The sequence below is a fragment of the Poeciliopsis prolifica genome, unplaced genomic scaffold (assembly GCF_027474105.1).
Source record: "Poeciliopsis prolifica strain line A6 unplaced genomic scaffold, Auburn_PproV2 SCAFFOLD002, whole genome shotgun sequence".
NCBI lineage: Eukaryota > Metazoa > Chordata > Actinopteri > Cyprinodontiformes > Poeciliidae > Poeciliopsis > Poeciliopsis prolifica.
In genome coordinates this window covers 2,005,614-2,025,571 of record NW_026562377.1, presented here as the reverse complement: position 1 = coordinate 2,025,571, position 19,958 = coordinate 2,005,614, and the positions used below count along the sequence as shown (strand labels likewise).

At 37.9% G+C, this 19,958-nt stretch overlaps 1 protein-coding gene across 1 annotated transcript in view; it reads left to right on the top strand.

Moving 5' to 3' along the window:
* The first annotated feature begins 1,507 nt into the window (after nucleotides 1–1,507).
* Nucleotides 1,508–19,958, top strand: part of bcar3 (BCAR3 adaptor protein, NSP family member) — a 69,803-nt gene continuing 51,352 nt past the window's right edge. Inside the window, exons 1-3 of the mRNA XM_055046257.1 lie at nucleotides 1,508–1,670; nucleotides 8,266–8,371; nucleotides 11,912–12,026. Coding sequence (XP_054902232.1) covers nucleotides 8,282–8,371; nucleotides 11,912–12,026 — 205 coding nt within the window. The 5' untranslated portion in view covers nucleotides 1,508–1,670; nucleotides 8,266–8,281. The remainder of the gene's footprint in view (nucleotides 1,671–8,265; nucleotides 8,372–11,911; nucleotides 12,027–19,958) is intronic.

The following is a 19,958-nucleotide window of genomic DNA, read 5'->3' as shown; positions in this document are numbered from 1 at the left end:
GTGTTGAAGTAGGATAAATCTTCTGTCAGACTTGTTGATTTTTTTAACAAATAAAACTAACAGGATCACTTAGGAGAAATGAAACCAGTAATTTGGGGAATTGTTCTAACTTTAAATACCACAAGAGGGCAGCAGATGAGAAAAAACAAAGTCTTAATGACATGCAGTCTGCCAGATGTGGACTTGTGTGCAAATGAAAATGAATATGTTTTACTTGTATGGCTCAATAATTTGATTGCAAAAGCTTTATTTTGTAGCTTTTCTGGGGAATGAAATTAATTTGATTAAACTGGATACTAATATCCAGTGAAAGCAACCCTTGGATGTATGTTCAGTGTAAATTTAGAGTATAAAAAACTAATTTGTTGTGAACTGGATTGTTTTTGTCTCTTCAGCTGCAGGAAAAATAGCAATGCATTTGTAAACCATAATTTAATTAAGTCCCTTCAGAGTTAAAAGATTCATTGTCAGGATGGAACATCTTACTCTGCATTTCTTTAACAATATAGTTTGTTTTTCTGCTTTTTTTAGATTTAAAAGCACAGAAAACTACAATTTGCTGCTACGGTTGCAAACAAGCATAATTACCTAAAGTTTACAATTTGAATAATTTGCTTTCATTGCAATACCAAACTGGCTATAAGACTCCTCAGCGCCCCCTGCTGGACTTGAACCACCAGTAGATTACATTTACATGAAGCAGATTTGCATGAGAGTAAATGTTGAAAGAGAAGATTTTTCGTTTTTTAAAAATAATGAGCTCATTGGGAGAATTTTAGGTTAATTAAGATCCAACAGATGGCAGTAGTGCAACAATAATGGATGAAAGCTGCCATTAAAATCAGAAGAAGAAGAAAAGAGGAATTGTTGCAAGCCTGGCCATCGCCTCCTTGTGCATCTCTGCTCAAAAAAGGAAAACTATCTTATTTTGTACAAAGCACCTTTTAGTTTCAAATTTCTGAGCTAAATATTTGACTAATGTGCAAAATCACTGAGGAAAATGTTCAGCTTAGCTCAGATAGTTAGCTTTAGTTAATTAGCTAAATAGCTTTCAAACTAAATATGTAGTTTGATAGATAAATATTTAATATAGAGCTTACTAACTAAATATTTGGTTAGCTAGTGAGCTAACTATTTAGTTGAATAACTTGATAACTAAATATTTAGTTAGCTAGTGAGCTAACTATTTAGTTAAATAATTTGATAACTAAATATTTAGCTTGAAACTGTGACTGAATCACATAATAAATACATATCTTTGAAAAAGGAAGCATTTTTACCTCTTATGAAAGGCTAAAAATAACCCAAATTATTGATGCTTTTTTTTTTTTTGACTGACTTCACAAACAGCCCCATACTCGCCCCTCCCCTCAGGCATCAGAAGGTAACCCCAGCCAAACGCTCTGCAGCTTCTTTTATTGGTCTGCGCAGGCATGCAGGCAGGTTTGATGTGGGGAAACATTTATCTCCGTGCATGAGGGCAGAAACTCCCTCCTGATTGTGACAGGACGGTTCGGGTTTTGCTTCTCCCTGCAGGCTTCATCTGGCTGTCGGCAGTAACTCACCCTGTTAGTCCGCTGACTGAACTTTGCAGCGCAGGATCCAAACCAGCAGCTCTGCAGCTCCTGCAGTCAAACCTGCAGGTCTGCAAACCGCTATCAGCTCTCAAGGTAAGACACACTTTCATTCTGCATATGCATGTAATTTTAACAAAGAATGACTGTATTTACTGCGTGGGGTGTTAAACTGGCATCGGAAGCTGTTTATTTTTAAAGATTTTAGTCTAAAGCAATGTGGCTTTGACTTACTGTACTGTCAATTTTCTGAAAAATGAGCAATTCAAATATTAATAAGTGTTTCACTTAAACTAATTTGATTTCGACCACTGTTTATTCAGTAGACATTAAGATATGCACCAATCAATACTAATAATTTAAAGTTTCTTTGAGGTTTCAGAGGTGATAGAAATGAAAAAAATATCCCAATTATTTTCAATTCTGTTTGCAATTCTTCCTAAAGCACCAGATATTTGTGAAACACTAAACTGAACATGTTGTCGTTTAAATAGCATTAAAAGAGTGTAAGTTTTTGCTTTTGTTGCATTTAATGATTGGAGAGAAACACACATTTTCCTGTATTTGACTTCCAAGTCATTGACCAAAACCGATCAATAGGGAAAAACAATCTGATTCCGATCTTTGCCTAATTGGCTGTGCATCTTTAGAGTCTAATCAATGCTGCAGTCGTTGTTTGCCAAGTTTCAGAGCTTATGTTTCTCTTACTTTTCTCTCACTCCATAAGCTTCTGGATGATTTATTTAGTCAGACCTAAGTTTAGATTGCTTTCATTAATGCATAAAAAAATAAACTGTCCAGGTTGCTGAGAAAAATGGGAGCAACATCATATTGTTGTTGGATTTCTACTCTTGCATAAATAATGATTTTGAAGAAAAAGTACAGAAGATTTAAAGGAATAAGTTTGCAGTCGATTTCAAACAAGTAAATAATAAACCTGTGAAAATAAACATCAAAGGAAACATTAAGTTAATGTGAGATCAGAGCAGAAAAGAAACAACCCTTCAAGGCAAAACTTTAAGCCAAATGTAAATTACTGATGTATGGTGAAAGTTGGCTGGCATGTCGCAGAACTGAGATGTTTGCTGCTCTGTGGCATTTTAGCTGCAAGTCCAGCCATGCTTTCTGTGCACCTGTGTGTCAGAGCAAGAGCCTGAGCGGGGAGCCTGACACCGAGATGGGCACAGGGAGCTTCCAGAAGCTGTGATTTTCATCGACTGCCTCTGGCAGCGTCTGCAAATGCGTGCAGACACGAAAGTTACAAAGTTGCGTGTTATCCGTCTGTAAAATGCTCTGAGCATGAGATAGAGGACAAAATGACACAAAAAGAAGCAAAGGAAGCATGCAGCTGGTGTAATTCCAGAGGAAGGAACAGAAAGAACTGGGAAAAGAAAGATGAGAATAGTGGTGGGTAAAGCAGAAAAGTAGGTGAAAGGGTTTACCTGCCTTTGTGTTGTTTGTCGTTTTTTACTTGACTAATTCATTCAGGTAAAATTAACTCAGATATTTATAGTCACTGAATAAAAAGCAGAACCTTTTTCTCTCAGTGTTTGAGATGCTGCTCTGCAAAGAAGATGATGTTCCTCTAAAACCAACACAAAAAGCAAGAATGCAGTTTTAAAAGTAGGAACTAAAACTTTGTATTTTTCAGACACATCCTGCAGTTTGATGAAGTTGAAATATTTGGCCTTGATACCATTACTGCTGTACCAAACATCCTCTGTCTGAATGCTGCCTTAGATAGTGATGAACTCTGACCCGAACATTCAGAGCCACATAAAGACAGTTACAAAGTCAGCCTTCTGTCACCTGAAGAACATTTCAGGATTAGAGGACTAATGTCTCAGCAACATCTGGAGAAACTCATCCACTGTGTTTATCTGTAGTGGAATTTATTGCTGCACGTCTGACTAACAAATCAATCAGAAAATTGATCCAGAACGCTGCTGCTGGCGTTCTGACTAAAACCAGGAAGTTAGAGCACATCGCCCAGTTCTACAGTCCTTCCAGAGAATGAACTTTAAAATAAAGTTTTAAAAGTAGGAACCACTACACTGCTGCTGTTGTCATAGCAGCCTTCCAGACCGCTCAGGTCTTCTGGTTCTGGTCTGAATCCCAGAACCAAACATGGAGAAGCAAAATTCAGCTTCTATGCACCACAGATCTGGAACAAACTTCCAGAAAACTGAAAACCAGCCGAAATACTGAGTTCCTTTAAATCTAAGCTAAAACCCACTGGGTCAGAGCTGCTTTTGAAACATAATAAATGAAAATCAACATTTTAATGTGTAGCGACGGCAGCTGGAAAATGTAATATTTCAATTGTTGATTTTGTATTTTTATGATTTTGCCTTGTTGCTGAAATGTGTTATAGAAATACACTTACTTAATTGGTTCAAAATAGCATCTTAATTAGTGAAGTTAAAATGTATCTACAAAGAAATCCACCTCTGCATAGTCCAAGCTTGCTTTGATTTGGAAACATTTGGTTTCATTTAAGCTGATTTTCAGCTCAAATCTTCCAGCATCACAACACCAGGAGCTGGAGGAATCTGGGTGGTGCTGATGTTATTTCTGCAGCCTAATTGAATTGGCTGGATTGTTCGTCAGGGTAATGTGATTGTTGAAATGGATGCCCTTGGACTCCAGAGGACGGCCAGCGCTGGCACTGCGGAGTGGCTAAAAGGGGAAATTGTCCTCCAATGTTGCATTAGCCGCTCTGCTCTCTGAGTTTGTTGCCTGCCATCGTTACTTTGGTATGTGGCGAGTATTTGTCAAACAGCCAGGCCTGTTTAGATCATAAAACGCGTGAGCCTATTTATATTCCAGGATAAACTGGATGCTCTAGAGACATGTGGTCATGGGAAACAGCTGAGGTCAAACAACAGGAAGAGGAGAGGAAGACAAACTCCCGAGGGACAGAGTTTAGGTCATGCTTGTTCTTTAATAATGAGCATATTTAAAATTTAAAAACTAAAAAGTTTTGACTGTTTTCCTCCCAAATCCATCGATATAATTCTCCCTACATGTCCCCCCTCTTATCCTCCAACCTTTTCCAACCAGCCATGTGTAACCCCTTAAATTTTACAAGATAAACCACTGATAGTCGGGGAGAAGCTTCACGCTCCAAAAACAACGCACATCTGTTCAGTAGTCTTGGCTGCTCGGCCATAACTCCCATCATCTGGCTGAAAGATGCGCTGCAAAGGCTTGATGTCTGTAGTAAAAGATGAACAAGGAGGCAGCGTGGTTTCACTGCCATGCGTACCTCTCGCTTATTTCCAGTTGTTAAACCTCTCAGACTTGATGGCTCATCTTTAATCACGTAGACGCAGTTGGACGTTAATCTACTTACTAATTTCCTTTTAAAGAAGTGAAAGTATTAGTAGCTGTTGTGACTGGTAAATATAATAGTCTACACTGTTTACCAGGTTTTACCAGCTTAAATGTGTTTCTGCTAATGCTCACTGATCTCACTGAGGCTCAACTCCAATTTGTTTATGTTGATGCTAAAAGGAGATTATTATCATTATTTTTTGCATTGTTACTAATTTTATTCTGTGTGAACGGCTTACGACTCCAAAACAAACCGGATTATCCTGCTGTGTGAGCTTATGGGGCCGATGTTTGTTTCTGATTCACTGAGACGTTTCTACCTCAAACTACTGACATTTTAGGTTAGAGCAGGACAATGTGGCTGAGAAATGTATCACAAAATAAGGTTTTCATATCAGTCAATGTCGATAACTATTGATTTGTTTTTTTTTTTTTTTGCTTGAAATATCTGAGATTTTGCCCAACTGGCGATGCAACCTTTTCTGTTTTATCCTCATTTACATCTGAAGCAGTTGCTCTCATTTTCTCCATTCACACAGTTTTTATTTGTATTTTTCAAGTTCTTGATTTATTTTGCAGCCGTAGTTTAGATCTTAAAGGCAGTGAAAAAAAAAAAAAGAAACTAAACTTCCAGTGACTTGCGTAAGGAAAGTTCAACAAGCTTCGTTTTCCAGATGGTCAAAACTCTTGATTTTACATTTTCGCCAATTGAAATGGTTTTACTAAAGACGGTTATGGATATAAACTCTTGATAGAGTTAGTAGTTTACAATTCTGTGAAAAATTGTGACTGGTTTTTTTTTCAACAAACAACTTGCTGATTGAGGAAAAAAGAGCAAGAATCCAATTTTGTTTTTGTTACAAGTCAAAGTCAGTCAGGAAAATGTTTTTCATCTTCAAGCAGTTAAATCAATACTCCATAAGATTGTGATAAAAATATTTAAACAGCCACATTCTTGCTCAATTAGTTTCTTCTTTAAACTGTTATTTTTGTCCATTTGATCAAAATTGGTTACAAGAAAGTCAAAGCATTAAATTATTAAGCATTAAATGGGATATTATGTAAAAACAAAAATCTTCTGCAGCAAAGTCAAAGTGTTTATGTTTGAGATTAATAGTTTGCAGAAAGTTTGCTAGATGTCATTGATTCTGCATTAAAGTGTTCTGCAGGAATGTTAAGAGGGTTATTAGATGATGGATTAACTGGAGGGAGAAAGATTAGGGGACCTTCCTGCAACATCAGCATGAAGTGCATCTCTGAGATTATAATGAAACAGCAAATGATGCCAAAAGCTTTGTATGTATGAGTGTTTTGGTCAACTTCTGCTTAAAAAGTAAACATGAACTTATGGGAGAAAAACAGTAGAATATAATGTATTTTTTAATGGAGCACTCAGTTTGTCCCAAGTATTAATAGCAGGGGTGATGACTGCTGCTATGTGTTTTCTTAAAGGAGCAGCATTACTTTAAATGGACTTTTTTACATTTACATTTTGTTATAAAGTCATTCCCTCATCAAAAACATACCTGGAAACCCTTTAATCTCCCTTCAGCCATCCGAAACAGCTGGATGGACCGAGCGCCGCATTCGAGGCGCGGCTCCTCCTCGGAGGTGCAGTTTCTCTGAAGGAGCTTCCCAGACTTCCCACTCAGCTCCTTCAGACTAGCCACCAGCAGCTAGCAAACACCTGGCGCTGAGCTCGTTATAGGAGCGACTTCCCAGAGCAACGCTGGTAAAAATGCTGTTAAAGGGTCAATAAAGGAGCCATGTTGTGATGACTGCCTGAAGACAGAGTTTCAGAAAGAGCAGGATTTTTTTTAAAGAGACAGCGACCCAATTTTAAAGAGTTAAATTGCAAAAATGATTTCTATTAAATAATTTTTTATAATGAAGTTAGCATAGTTACTTGATTCTCCTATAAAATGGCACTATAGAAAATACTCCTTTGATTTGCATTTGTGCTGAGTGAATCGTTTGCACTGCAGGGCCGCCGTAGATAACAGCTCTTTATCTACACTGGAATTTCTCCAAACATTTTCTGAAAGGTTGCAGGTATTCTTATAGAACCACTTCTATAAGAAGTGGTTCTTCTCAACCCAACTTTAAAAAATGCTCCACTTGTTTTGAAAAACATGAAACATAAAGCTGGTAATACTGAGCATCTCAGTGTGAATGACAGACTGGAATGACCTCCAGTCTTTATCAAGGTAAAGTGGGAACACTGGGAGACCGACAGGAGTCCATCCTCCATCTGACCTCCTTTTGGCCCAGGGGTGAATCAGATGCAAATGATCCACATGATGGATGGTTGTGAAAGAATCCTAGAGAGCCGCTTCTCTGATAACCTTTAGTGACATCTCTTACTGGGATTGGAAGGGGTGAGGAGGCGGTTTACCACACGTGCTCAGTCTCAGAAAGCTTTCTTTGCTGTGTTTTACTGATGGCGCGTCTTTCCCCGCACATGCGGAATAAAAACATGCACATGCATAAAGCAAGGAGGCCGTAAAGCCTTCAGCTCCATGTGTGCCCTGCCACCCACGTCTCGCTCATCCCGACTGCAGACGGCCGGATGAAGAGGAGGAATCACTGGTTTCATTCTCAGAGTCGGTGGAAACTACTTACATTTACTCAATTACAGTTGGCTGTTAAGGTTTCTTTGGGCAGTTTGACGTTTTCATGCTCTTATTTTGAAGTGTGAGAAAATGGTTTAAAATCTGTTGATTATCCTGCAGTTGGCAATAATCAACAACTGTGACACTGATTTGTTATTGTGTTGAGAATAACATAAACCAAGCAATGCAGCTAATGTCTATAATTGCAGCTTTAGCTTTAGCTAACCTTTTAGCTAGCGGTGCTAACGTGAAGCAGGCTGATGGCAGTGGAAGCAACTTGCTGGACAAAGTTGTCAGGTTTTTTTTTTTTTCTTCAGCAAAATCAGTTTTGAAAACCAGTAAAATGTTTTCATTAGCTGTGAAATTTCCAAACAGCTGGACGTGTGTAAAGTCCTTCAGGCTACATTAAACCAGGAAATTCGTCTTGCATTGATTCATCTGTATTCTGTCTATTCCTGCTGCAAATCTGTGTTTGTTTTGTTGTTGTTTCTTCTCCTAAGAAATGTTGTGATTGTAAAGTATTCATGTCAGAGCGCGTTGTCTGAAACCTTAAAGTGATTTGATGAATCCCATTGCATTTAGCTGTGAAAGGCCACTTGGCCTGAGTGTTGTTGGTTTAATTCCCGTGGCTCAGACTGAATGCAACAGCTGCTTAAAACATGTCATCAGACGTTTAGAGAGTTTAAAAGTTCTTTTATTTTTGTGAGAAATGAATGGATTCTCTGTTTTCTTGTGTTCTTCAGGTGCATATGCATCGCCATGAAGCACCAATCCATTTCCCGCTGGCTGAGCCAACTTGGACTCCCGCAGTACTGCATGCTGTTGGAGCAGGAATATGATGGTGTAGAGGTAATACTACCACATGTTTGCATGCATAAAAATTACATTTCCAAAGGTTGATGAAGCTGATTTGGTTTCTATAGTTGCAGAGAAACAATTTAGTTTGTTGCTGTCATCATTTTCACAGTTATTTTAGTATGAAAAGAGTTTTTGTTTTTCAACCTGGAGGGCCTGGCTTCAACTATTTCACATTTTGTCTCTTTAAAACCAAAAATAATTTCATTGGGACTTTATGTGAACAACCAGTACAAATCTGCATTATGACGTGATCTTCAATATTTCTGGCAAATTGATTCCAAATTTTTATTCTAATTTTAATTTGCTTGTGCAAATCTCTTTTGTCTTTCATTCTGAAACTAAAGATGATGCAACATTTGCATAACCCTGACATAGATTTATTCTGGAGGAACTGTGGTATTCAGATAAAAGGCACTTTGTTTTCCGCCGGAGTCTTAAAACATGAAGTATTTCTAAAGAAGTGAAGTTGAATCGAGGATTTTAAAACAATCCTGGCCATTCAGGAGCTGCAGTAACTTCTGTGGAAGAAAACATCCCCACTCTAAGAATGCCAGTGTGAGGAGAGGTGGTTTTTAAGAGTGTTTCCCACAGCAGTTTAATAAAGCAGCCCAATAAAAGTGGATCAGGGGCCTATTACGCCGAATGGCCCCTGACGGAGCAGAGGCTGTTTTTACATCCAGACATTTACCAGCTTCTTCTTTCTGAATCCTGAGCTGCTATTTGCTGAGGGATGAGCCAGTGGAAGACATTAGTTACTCCATTCCCCGCTGCTAAAGCTTTGCATGAACATAGGAAGTAATTATAGGATGGGAAACTGGTGGTGGAAAGAATTACAAACAGAAAAATGTGTTTAAGGTTCTAGTCCCACATAATGATATTAACACAAACTTTCGATGAAACTTAAATATCTTCAAATTCGAGGAAAAAAAAGTTTTTAATTATTTTAGTATGTTGGTTGAATTTCTCTGTTTTCTTTAATTTCAAGTGAAAAAACAATTATACTCTGCAAAAATGCAAAACCTTATCAAGTCCTTTTAGTCAAGTTTCCAGTTCAAATATCTTGCTGCACTTGAAATAAGAAAAATTAAACTTACGAGTAACTTGTTCGTTAGTTTTGTCTTATTTCAAATATATGAAGATATCTGCACTAGAAACTGACAAAAAATCATAATTTACTGTTGCAAACTGTCAACTGTTTTTGTGACCGTTGCTTGTTGTAATGATCTTAGTGCAGCTAAACTCCATCTGCGTATTGTAACAAGAACGTCCGACTCAGTGGCTCCAAGACAAACATCAGTTTCTGTTTCTGGCAACTCCACCAACAACCTCCAACATGCACAATGTGCCAAAGGACTTTACTGTTTTTTTACTCTTCGTAGCTCCAAATTATTAACTGTATTAATGCATCACAGATAAAATGATGATTGCTGAACAATCTGATCTATTGATCCAAAAATTACCATAAATTATTGTTTTGTCAAACATCCTCGATTTTGAGCTTTTATTTCCAAAAACTTTCTGTCTTACTTCAGATGATAATAAATAATAAAAGCCTTTTTAACTACTGCAAAATTTTGTTTGTAGATTCCTTTTTGTAAAACCAATTATTGTGGCAGGAAACCATTATTATTACCCATTAGGTCTTGCCATACTCAGTTAGTATTGCCTCTAAGGTCTTGCTGTAGATGTTTATTCCTTTGCATTAGTTTCCTTCTTCATTATTTTCTGTTTCTTCTATTTTTGCATCTCTGAAATTATTTTGTCAGTTTTTTTGTGACCTGGTTCATTTAATTAATTCATTTTTTATTGTAAATTTACTTGATTATTAAAAAGGTCTTTGCACCTGGGTTCTTTGCTAACCACGATCGTGAGAGCTTTTGATTGGCTGATTAGCCCCTCATGATGATTCCTCTCCCAGGTCGACCAATCAGGACTGATGATCTTGTTTTGACTGCAGTTGTAATAAATGTTTTGCACCATTAACTGTTATAAGTGCTTTTTATTACGATTGAACTGTTGTTCTTTGCTGACACTGCAATGCCAAAACGAACCGGCTTATAAACGAGAAGTAGCTGAAAAACAAAATTGTTGATTAATGGTTTAGGTTCATCATATTTTCTTTCGTTTTCAATTATCAGTAGAGAGAAGATAAAAACTTAAGAGCAGATTTCCTTCCTCTTCAATCTGATTTTCCATGTTCCATGTCCACAGGTCCAAAAATTGTATTCAAGTAAAAGTAAAAAGTCGCCGTCCAAGAAATCACTCAAGAAAGAGTAAAAAAGTATTTCATAATTTTAAGTTACTCATTACTTCAGTGAACGTTTTACCAATTATTGATTATATAAAAATTACATTAGGTGAACCAAAATATAAACTTATGTGAACATTTTGGTATTTTAAAGACAAAAATGAAAAATTATTCATATATTAAACAGAAAGTATAAAAATTGGGGAAAATAAATCTTTCCACATCAGATTCTTTCGATAAAACTGTAATAAAAACTGCAGGTTGTGTGTTTATAATAAAATTAGTCAAGTAAAAATAGAAATATGGTGCAGTAAAAATAGTTTTTCAATAAAGTTACTCATGTAAATGTAACTTGTTAGCCAAATCTGCATCGGTCTTTAAAATGTTGCAGAAACTTGGAATAAATAATATTTTCTGATTGAATTATTGAAAACACTGACATGGATCATTATTATTCCTGATTTTAAAACATGCAGCTAGAATCTGCTGTATAAAGTGGCTCCAGAAGCATTTCTGCATCGCTGCCCCATCTTTTCATTTTCTTCATTCACTCATTCTTTGTTGCATCGAGCCGAACGTTTACCCAAGCAAAACCAACATCTCTGGACTCCTGTATCAACTCTCCAAATGGTGGTATGAGGGCTTTTTCTGTTGCTCTGCGCTGTGCGATCTGGAAGAGAAAGACAAAAGACAACATGTCAACTTGCTGTTCTGTGCGACAGGAGATGAGAAAGATGGCGGCGGGAGATTTGGGGATAGATCGGAGAATGTATTTTAGCCAGCATGTTATTACTGAGCTGTCTGGGCTTGTTAGCCGCAATGATCAGCTGGAGCGTTGCATTTTCAGACTTCTGATGTGACTGTGAATTGCACCACTTCTGTATTGGTTACAGAAAAATTCATTTTTGTTGCAGAGATTTGGTGTTTTTGTTTGTGTGAACAAGAATTTGGACATTTTTATTCTTCTACTGAGTCCAAGAAACATCAGGTTATGTTTTTTTTAAGTTGATGTTAAAACAAAAACATATGTTTGGAAAAACCTCCCAGCTGTTAAGTGACATTACGGCGCTGTTACCTAGCCTCCCAATCTGAGCTCCAGCATGTTTGGTCAGCTGATTTTGCCTCTGTACAACGGCTGCTGGGAAAGATGAGAGTTTTGTTTTTTCCCTATCTTTTTATTTTATGCCTTAAGAAGACAAAAAACTAGAAAAAAATCCTGACACAAAGGATCATAATCCATGCATGAAAGAGTTAAGGTTACGTTTGTTTGTGATGTTTTCCAGGATCTGCTGCACCTGTCAGAATACGACCTGCTGGAGCTCGGCGTCCACAATCATCTCCATCGCCTTCACCTGCTGACGTCTCTGCACCTCCTGCTGGAGCGAGAGAGGAGGAGAGGTACCTTCATCAGTGCAGACTTACCAAAATCAACTTGATTTTATTGATTTTTGGTTCACACAGCACTGATTTTACCTGGATATGGAAGATATTCCCAGAAGAACTAATATTGCAAATAGTAGAAACTAACCTCACTAGTAAAGATATAAATATTTCAATCAAGAATTGAACCCAGTGCACTTCCATCAGACCAAACCAGCAAATTTACTGACATTTCTCAGAGTCTATGTCAGCATTTAAAACTCATTTATAGAAATGTAACAAACATTTCATCAGGACACAGAAAGGTTAGAGAAAAACTTCTTAACGCTTAATTTAAATGTTTTATGAATCAATATTGCGGCATTAAACTGAAAATCAGTTCAACATTAATGGATTCAGACATGCAGACGATCCATTTGTTTCTAGTTTGCAGTTCCTGTCTGCAGAGACGGAGGGAGATGCACATACACACACGCACAAACACCTACACACACACACACATAGACACACACACACACACACATAGACACACACACACACACAGACACACACACGCACAAACACCTACACACACACACACACATAGAAACACACACACACACACACACACAAACACACACACACATAGACACACAGACACACACACACACATAGACACACACACACACACACACACACACATAGACACACACACCCCGACACGCGCGCACACACACACACACACACTTATAAAAGTGATTAAAGCAGCAGGACTGCAGGCCTCAGCATCGTTCTGTCTTCCTTCCCACAGCTTCAGGTGACAAACAGTTTTGTTTTCACCGTTTTCAATGTTTTCACCGTCTTCACCGTTTTCACCGTTTTCAATGTTTTCACCGTTTTCACCGTTTTCAATGTTTTCACCGTTTTCAATGTTTTCACCGTTTTCACCGTTTTCAATGTTTTCACCGTTTTCAATGTTTTCACCGTTTTCACCGTTTTCAATGTTTTCACCGTTTTCAATGTTTTCACCGTTTTCACCGTTTTCAATGTTTTCACTGTCTTCACCGTTTTCAATGTTTTCACCGTCTTCACTGTTTTCACCGTTTTCAATGTTTTCACCGTCTTCACCGTTTTCACCGTTTTCAATGTTTTCACCGTTTTCAATGTTTTCACCGTTTTCAATGTTTTCACCGTTTTCAATGTTTTCACCGTTTTCAATGTTTTCACCGTTTTCACCGTTTTCAATGTTTTCACCGTTTTCACCGTTTTCACCGTTTTCACCGTCTTCACCGTTTTCACCGTTTTCACTGTTTTCACCGTTTTCACCGTCTTCACCGTTTTCACTGTTTTCACCGTTTTCACCGTCTTCACCGTTTTCACCGTTTTCACTGTTTTCACTGTTTTCACCGTTTTCACTGTCTTCACCGTCTTCACCGTTTTCACAGTTTTCACCGTTTTCAATGTTTTCACCGTTTTCAATGTTTTCACCGTCTTCAATGTTTTCACCGTCTTCAATGTTTTCACAGTTTTCACCGTCTTCACCGTTTTTACCGTTTTCACCATTTTCACTGTTTTCACCGTTTTCACCGTCTTCACTGTTTTCACCGTTTTCACTGTTTTCACTGTTTTCACCGTTTTCACCGTTTTCACCGTCTTCACCGTCTTCACCGTCTTCACCGTTTTCACCGTTTTCACCGTTTTCAATGTTTTCACAGTTTTCACCGTCTTCACCGTTTTCACCGTTTTCAATGTTTTCACCGTTTTCACCGTTTTCAATGTTTTCACCGTTTTCACCGTTTTCACCGTTTTCACCGTTTTCACCGTTTTCAATGTTTTCACCGTTTTCAATGTTTTCACCGTCTTCACCGTCTTCACCGTTTTCACCGTTTTCAATGTTTTCACAGTTTTCACCGTCTTCACCGTTTTCACCGTTTTCAATGTTTTCAATGTTTTCACCGTTTTCACCGTTTTCAATGTTTTCACCGTCTTCACCGTTTTCACCGTCTTCACCGTCTTCACCGTTTTCACCGTTTTCAATGTTTTCACCATTTTCAATGTTTTCACCGTTTTCAATGTTTTCACCGTTTTCACCGTTTTCACCGTCTTCACCGTTTTCACCGTTTTCACTGTTTTCACCGTTTTCATCGTTTTTCACCGTCTTCACCGTTTTCACCGTTTTCACTGTTTTCACCGTTTTCACCGTTTTCACCGTTTTCACCGTTTTCACCGTTTTCAATGTTTTCACCGTTTTCACCGTTTTCAATGTTTTCACCGTTTTCACCGTTTTCACCGTTTTCACTGTTTTCACCGTTTTCACCGTCTTCACTGTTTTCACCGTTTTCACTGTTTTCACTGTTTTCACCGTTTTCACCGTCTTCACCGTTTTCACAGTTTTCACCGTTTTCAATGTTTTCACCGTTTTCAATGTTTTCACCGTCTTCAATGTTTTCACCGTCTTCAATGTTTTCACAGTTTTCACCGTCTTCACCGTTTTTACCGTCTTCACCGTTTTCAATGTTTTCACCGTTTTCACTGTTTTCACCGTTTTCACCGTCTTCACTGTTTTCACCGTTTTCACTGTTTTCACTGTTTTCACCGTTTTCACCGTCTTCACCGTTTTCAATGTTTTCACCGTTTTCAATGTTTTCACCGTTTTCAATGTTTTCACCGTCTTCACCGTTTTGACCGTTTCAATGTTTTCACCGTTTTCAATGTTTTCACCGTTTTCACCGTTTTCACCGTCTTCACCGTTTTCACCGTTTTCAATGTTTTCACCGTTTTCAATGTTTTCACCGTTTTCACCGTTTTCAATGTTTTCACCGTTTTCACCGTTTTCACCGTTTTCACTGTTTTCAATGTTTTCAATGTTTTCACCGTTTTCACCGTTTCAATGTTTTCACCGTTTTCAATGTTTTCACCGTCTTCACCGTTTTCACCGTCTTCACCGTTTTCAACGTTTTCACCGTTTTCACCGTCTTCACTGTTTTCACCGTTTTCACCGTTTTCACTGTTTTCACCGTCTTCACCGTTTTCACCGTTTTCACCGTTTTCAATGTTTTCACCGTTTTCAATGTTTTCACCGTCTTCACCGTTTTCACCGTTTTCACCGTTTTCACCGTCTTCACCGTTTTCACCGTTTTCACTGTTTTCACCGTTTTCACCGTTTTCACCGTCTTCACCGTCTTCACCGTCTTCACCGTTTTCACAGTTTTCACCGTTTTCAATGTTTTCACCGTTTTCACCGTTTTCACCGTTTTCAATGTTTTCACCGTTTTCAATGTTTTCACTGTTTTCACCGTTTTCACCGTTTTCACCGTTTTCACCGTTTTCACTGTTTTCACCGTTTTCACTGTTTTCACCGTTTTCACCGTTTTCACTGTTTTCACCGTTTTCACTGTTTTCACCGTTTTCACCGTTTTCACCGTCTTCACCGTCTTCACCGTCTTCACCGTTTTCACAGTTTTCACCATTTTCAATGTTTTCACCGTTTTCAATGTTTTCACCGTCTTCACCGTTTTCACCGTTTTCAATGTTTTCACCGTTTTCACCGTTTTCAATGTTTTCACCGTTTTCACCGTTTTCACCGTTTTCACCGTTTTCAATGTTTTCACCGTTTTCAATGTTTTCACCGTTTTCAATGTTTTCACCGTTTTCACCGTTTTCAATGTTTTCACCGTTTTCACCGTCTTCACCGTTTTCACTGTTTTCAATGTTTTCACCGTTTTCAATGTTTTCACCGTCTTCACCGTTTTCACCGTTTTCACTGTTTTCACCGTTTTCACCGTTTTCAATGTTTTCACCGTTTTCACCGTTTTCAATGTTTTCACCGTTTTCAATGTTTTCACCGTCTTCACCGTTTTCACCGTTTTCACCGTTTTCACCGTTTTCACTGTTTTCACCGTTTTCACCGTTTTCACCGTCTTCACCGTTTTCACCGTTTTCACTGTTTTCACCGTCTTCACCGTCTTCACCGTTTTCACCGTTTTCAATGTTTTCACCGTTTTCACCGTTTTCAATGTTTTCACCGTTTTCACTGTTTTCACCGTTTTCACCGTTTTCACCGTTTTCACCGTTTTCACCGTTTTCAATGTTTTCACCGTTTTCACCGTTTTCAATGTTTTCACCGTTTTCAATGTTTTCACCGTTTTCACCGTTTTCACCGTTTTCACCGTTTTCACTGTTTTCACCGTTTTCACCGTTTTCACCGTTTTCACCGTTTTCACCGTTTTCACCGTTTTCACTGTTTTCACCGTTTTCACCGTTTTCACCGTTTTCAATGTTTTCACCGTTTTCAATGTTTTCACCGTTTTCACCGTTTTCACCGTCTTCACCGTTTTCACCGTTTTCATCGTTTTCATCGTTTTCACCGTCTTCACCGTTTTCACCGTTTTCACCGTTTTCACTGTTTTCACTGTTTTCACCGTTTTCACTGTTTTCACCGTTTTCAGCGTTTTCACCGTTTTCACCGTTTTCACCGTTTTCACCGTTTTCACCGTTTTCAATGTTTTCACCGTTTTCATCGTTTTCACCGTCTTCACCGTTTTCACCGTTTTCATCGTTTTCACCGTCTTCACCGTTTTCACCGTTTTCACCGTCTTCACCGTTTTCACTGTTTTCACCGTTTTCATCGTTTTCACCGTCTTCACCGTTTTCACCGTTTTCACCGTTTTCACCGTTTTCACTGTTTTCACCGTTTTCACCGTTTTCACCGTTTTCACCGTTTTCACCGTTTTCACCGTTTTCAATGTTTTCACCGTTTTCAATGTTTTCACCGTTTTCAATGTTTTCACCGTCTTCACCGTTTTCACAGTTTTCACCGTTTTCAATGTTTTCACCGTTTTCATCGTTTTCACCGTCTTCACCGTTTTCACCGTTTTCATCGTTTTCACCGTTTTCACTGTTTTCACTGTTTTCACTGTTTTCACCGTTTTCAATGTTTTCATCGTTTTCATCTTCACCGTCTTCACCGTTTTCACCGTTTTCACTGTTTTCACCGTTTTCACCGTTTTCACCGTTTTCACCGTTTTCACCGTCTTCACCGTTTTCACCGTTTTCACCGTTTTCACTGTTTTCACTGTTTTCACCGTTTTCACTGTTTTCACTGTTTTCACCGTTTTCACCGTTTTCACTGTTTTCACCGTTTTCACTGTTTTCACCGTTTTCACTGTTTTCACCGTTTTCACTGTTTTCACCGTTTCCCGTGAATTACACTGTAATTCTCAGCGTCGTCACGGCGACTGAGTAATGCGCGGCTCTACACAAAATTATTACGGCTGATCTTTCTGGTCAACACAGCTGTGAGGAAAACAAGATTAAAGGCTGGCAATGAAGCCCCAAATGAGCAATCCTCCGTCAAAACAATGGATGGCCTCAGAAGCCACTTTCTGGCTCCGCTGGTCGTTTTCAGACGATGCATCTTTCCAGAGCTGCTGTCGGAAGCAAAGGTTATAAAAAGTCTCATATCTCATCGTGAAGCCAGTAATTTGCGAGCTTTGCTGGACTGCAGCTTCCTATAAAAACAAAAGTAGTTGGAGTAAATCTAAATTCTTCACACTTACAATTTGTTCTAGTTTGATCTATTTAAACTCATGGTTGCTGCTTTCCTGTTTTAGTCACTGTAGCTGAGATTTGAATGCTTGTAGAGAGAAGAGGGAACGCTCTTTGAGCAGGATGGGAGGTCTTTCAGCTGCAAAACCAAGAAATGTTCAGAATCCCTTTGATCCAATTCTAGCAATCTTATCAAGAAGGAAACTTTTAATCTCACCCTATTAGAGAAATCCTGCCAACCCCCAAACCCAACGTTCAAATTTAGATCTCATTAATCATTAGAAATGTAATTTTCAACATATTTAGCCAGAACTTTATCTGGAAATTGTGATTTTTAAGGTTTAAAAGCTGCTGCATTGCAGGAAGATCATTTTGTGTGAATATGTGCCAGGTACTTTCCTCCTTGACGGAGATTAAAATGCAGTCGTCCAATTAGAGATGCTTCAGTTGCAGCAATTACAGGGTAAAAATGGCCAGAGCTGCTCACACACACTCATACTTCACACATATCTGAGGCATCTGGGCTCTGAGTTTTGCTTACTTTGTGCTGTTGCTATGAAGGTGAAACCAGTGGCTGCATTTTTATCATGTTTGAAGGATTAACTGAGGAATGGAGGAGGATTAGAGCCACTGAGCAAAAAAATAATTCTGACTTCTTCGCAGATTCTGTATTTAATTTGAGGTTATTTTCAGGATAAATTTTTTTTTCCAGATTTCATTTTTTTTTTCGGTCCAAATTCTGATGTTTTCACAAAATTCAGATTTTTGTTGAAATTCATTGGTTTTCACAGAATTTCTTTGTTTTCCATAATTCTAACTTTTTTTCAGAATTCAGATTTTTTTTGTCAGAATTCTCAGTTTAATTTCAGAATTCTGACTTTTCTCAGATTTTGATTTAAAAATCAAATTCTGACTTCAACCTCAGGATCCAGATTTTCAAAACTTTTGAGTTCAGAAGATTAAAGTTAAAGCAGAGAAAAACGTCAACATGTTTTTATGTGGCACTTCTTGTCTTCCATAACTAAGAGCATTAATATAATTTTATAGTAAGAATGTGGAAAGTTTTGATATTTCTGATTACAGGATTTTTAAATTTTTTTTTTAGAAAAAAGAAAAACAATCAATCAAAGGATTGTTTCAAAGTATTTTTTTGCCTTAACCTCTATTTTGCATGTTTTCATTTGAACTCAAGGTCGGCTTCGTTATTTATAGTATTTCTCTTGTGAAATCTAGTTTGTGCTTCGTCTTGAGTTTATCTTAGTTTTATCCCACAATGTTTACATGTTGACAGACGGGATGATATGGGATGAGTTAATACTCGGTGTACTATCAGCATCGTTCTGTTTCTGTCTCGCAGTCGTCATTCAGCTGCAGTCTCTCATATCAGATTATCTCAAACTGGTCTCATTTAAAATAAGAACATCCTGAATAAGAAACAAAATGTCCTCCAAATTCTCTTTAATTTCGTTCAGCTGATAAGACTTGGTGTTCAGATTTTATTTCAGGATTTGCTATGAGGTCTGAGCCGGGTTCAGTTCTGTTGGTGTGAAGAGAACATGACGCATCAGGAGCAGATGCAATCACACACGCCTTCCTGTAAAGTTAAAATAACTGCAATCATTTAGTGAGATCTCTGTCATTGACTTCCTCTCCTTGGTCAAATCAAAACATCTAAAAAACACAAAATACCAGACGCTCGACGTTCCTTTTTATAAACATCCACATATTTTATGGTTGCCTCTCTTTAAATGCTATTTGAAGAAGTAAACAATTGTCAACATGTTGAATCATGTTCAGCATATTTTAAACAACAAAATGCAATTAATATTTCACAAAACTAGAGCTGCAGCTTTCCGCTTTTCTGACGATTCATCAGCTTCAAAAATCTCCAGATTTTACATTTAACCACAAAAACGCATCATTCGTTTTGTGTGATGTATGTTGACGACGACGCCATAAACATTCATCATGTATTTCTAAGAATCAATCCAACTCCCATTTTGCTTCTACAGAGCAGTTTCACACACCGCCAGGTTGTTGCTAAAGTGTTTCTTTTTGCTTTTGATATGACTCATTGATGTTGGCCATTTTACAGTACAACTATGGATTCAGCGCCTTATAATGACAGCTTTTTATGAACGGTGCTCTGAACGACACGTCGTCAAGTAAAACCAAAAACAAACCGTCCTCCTCCTGGCACTTCCTGTCGTCTTCTTCTGCGTTTCTGCCAGTAGTAACAACCAGCTGTTGATCAGAAGGTTGTCAAAAAAGTGTTTCTATTGCAGTCTTGCTAAATAAATCTACATTGATACTTGAAAAACAAAGGACCTTTCATCAAGAAAATTGTTTTTATTTTTTTTTAAAGTGAATTTATTTTTATTTCAATTTGTATAATTTTATGGCTAATAGAGATGCAGTTATTGA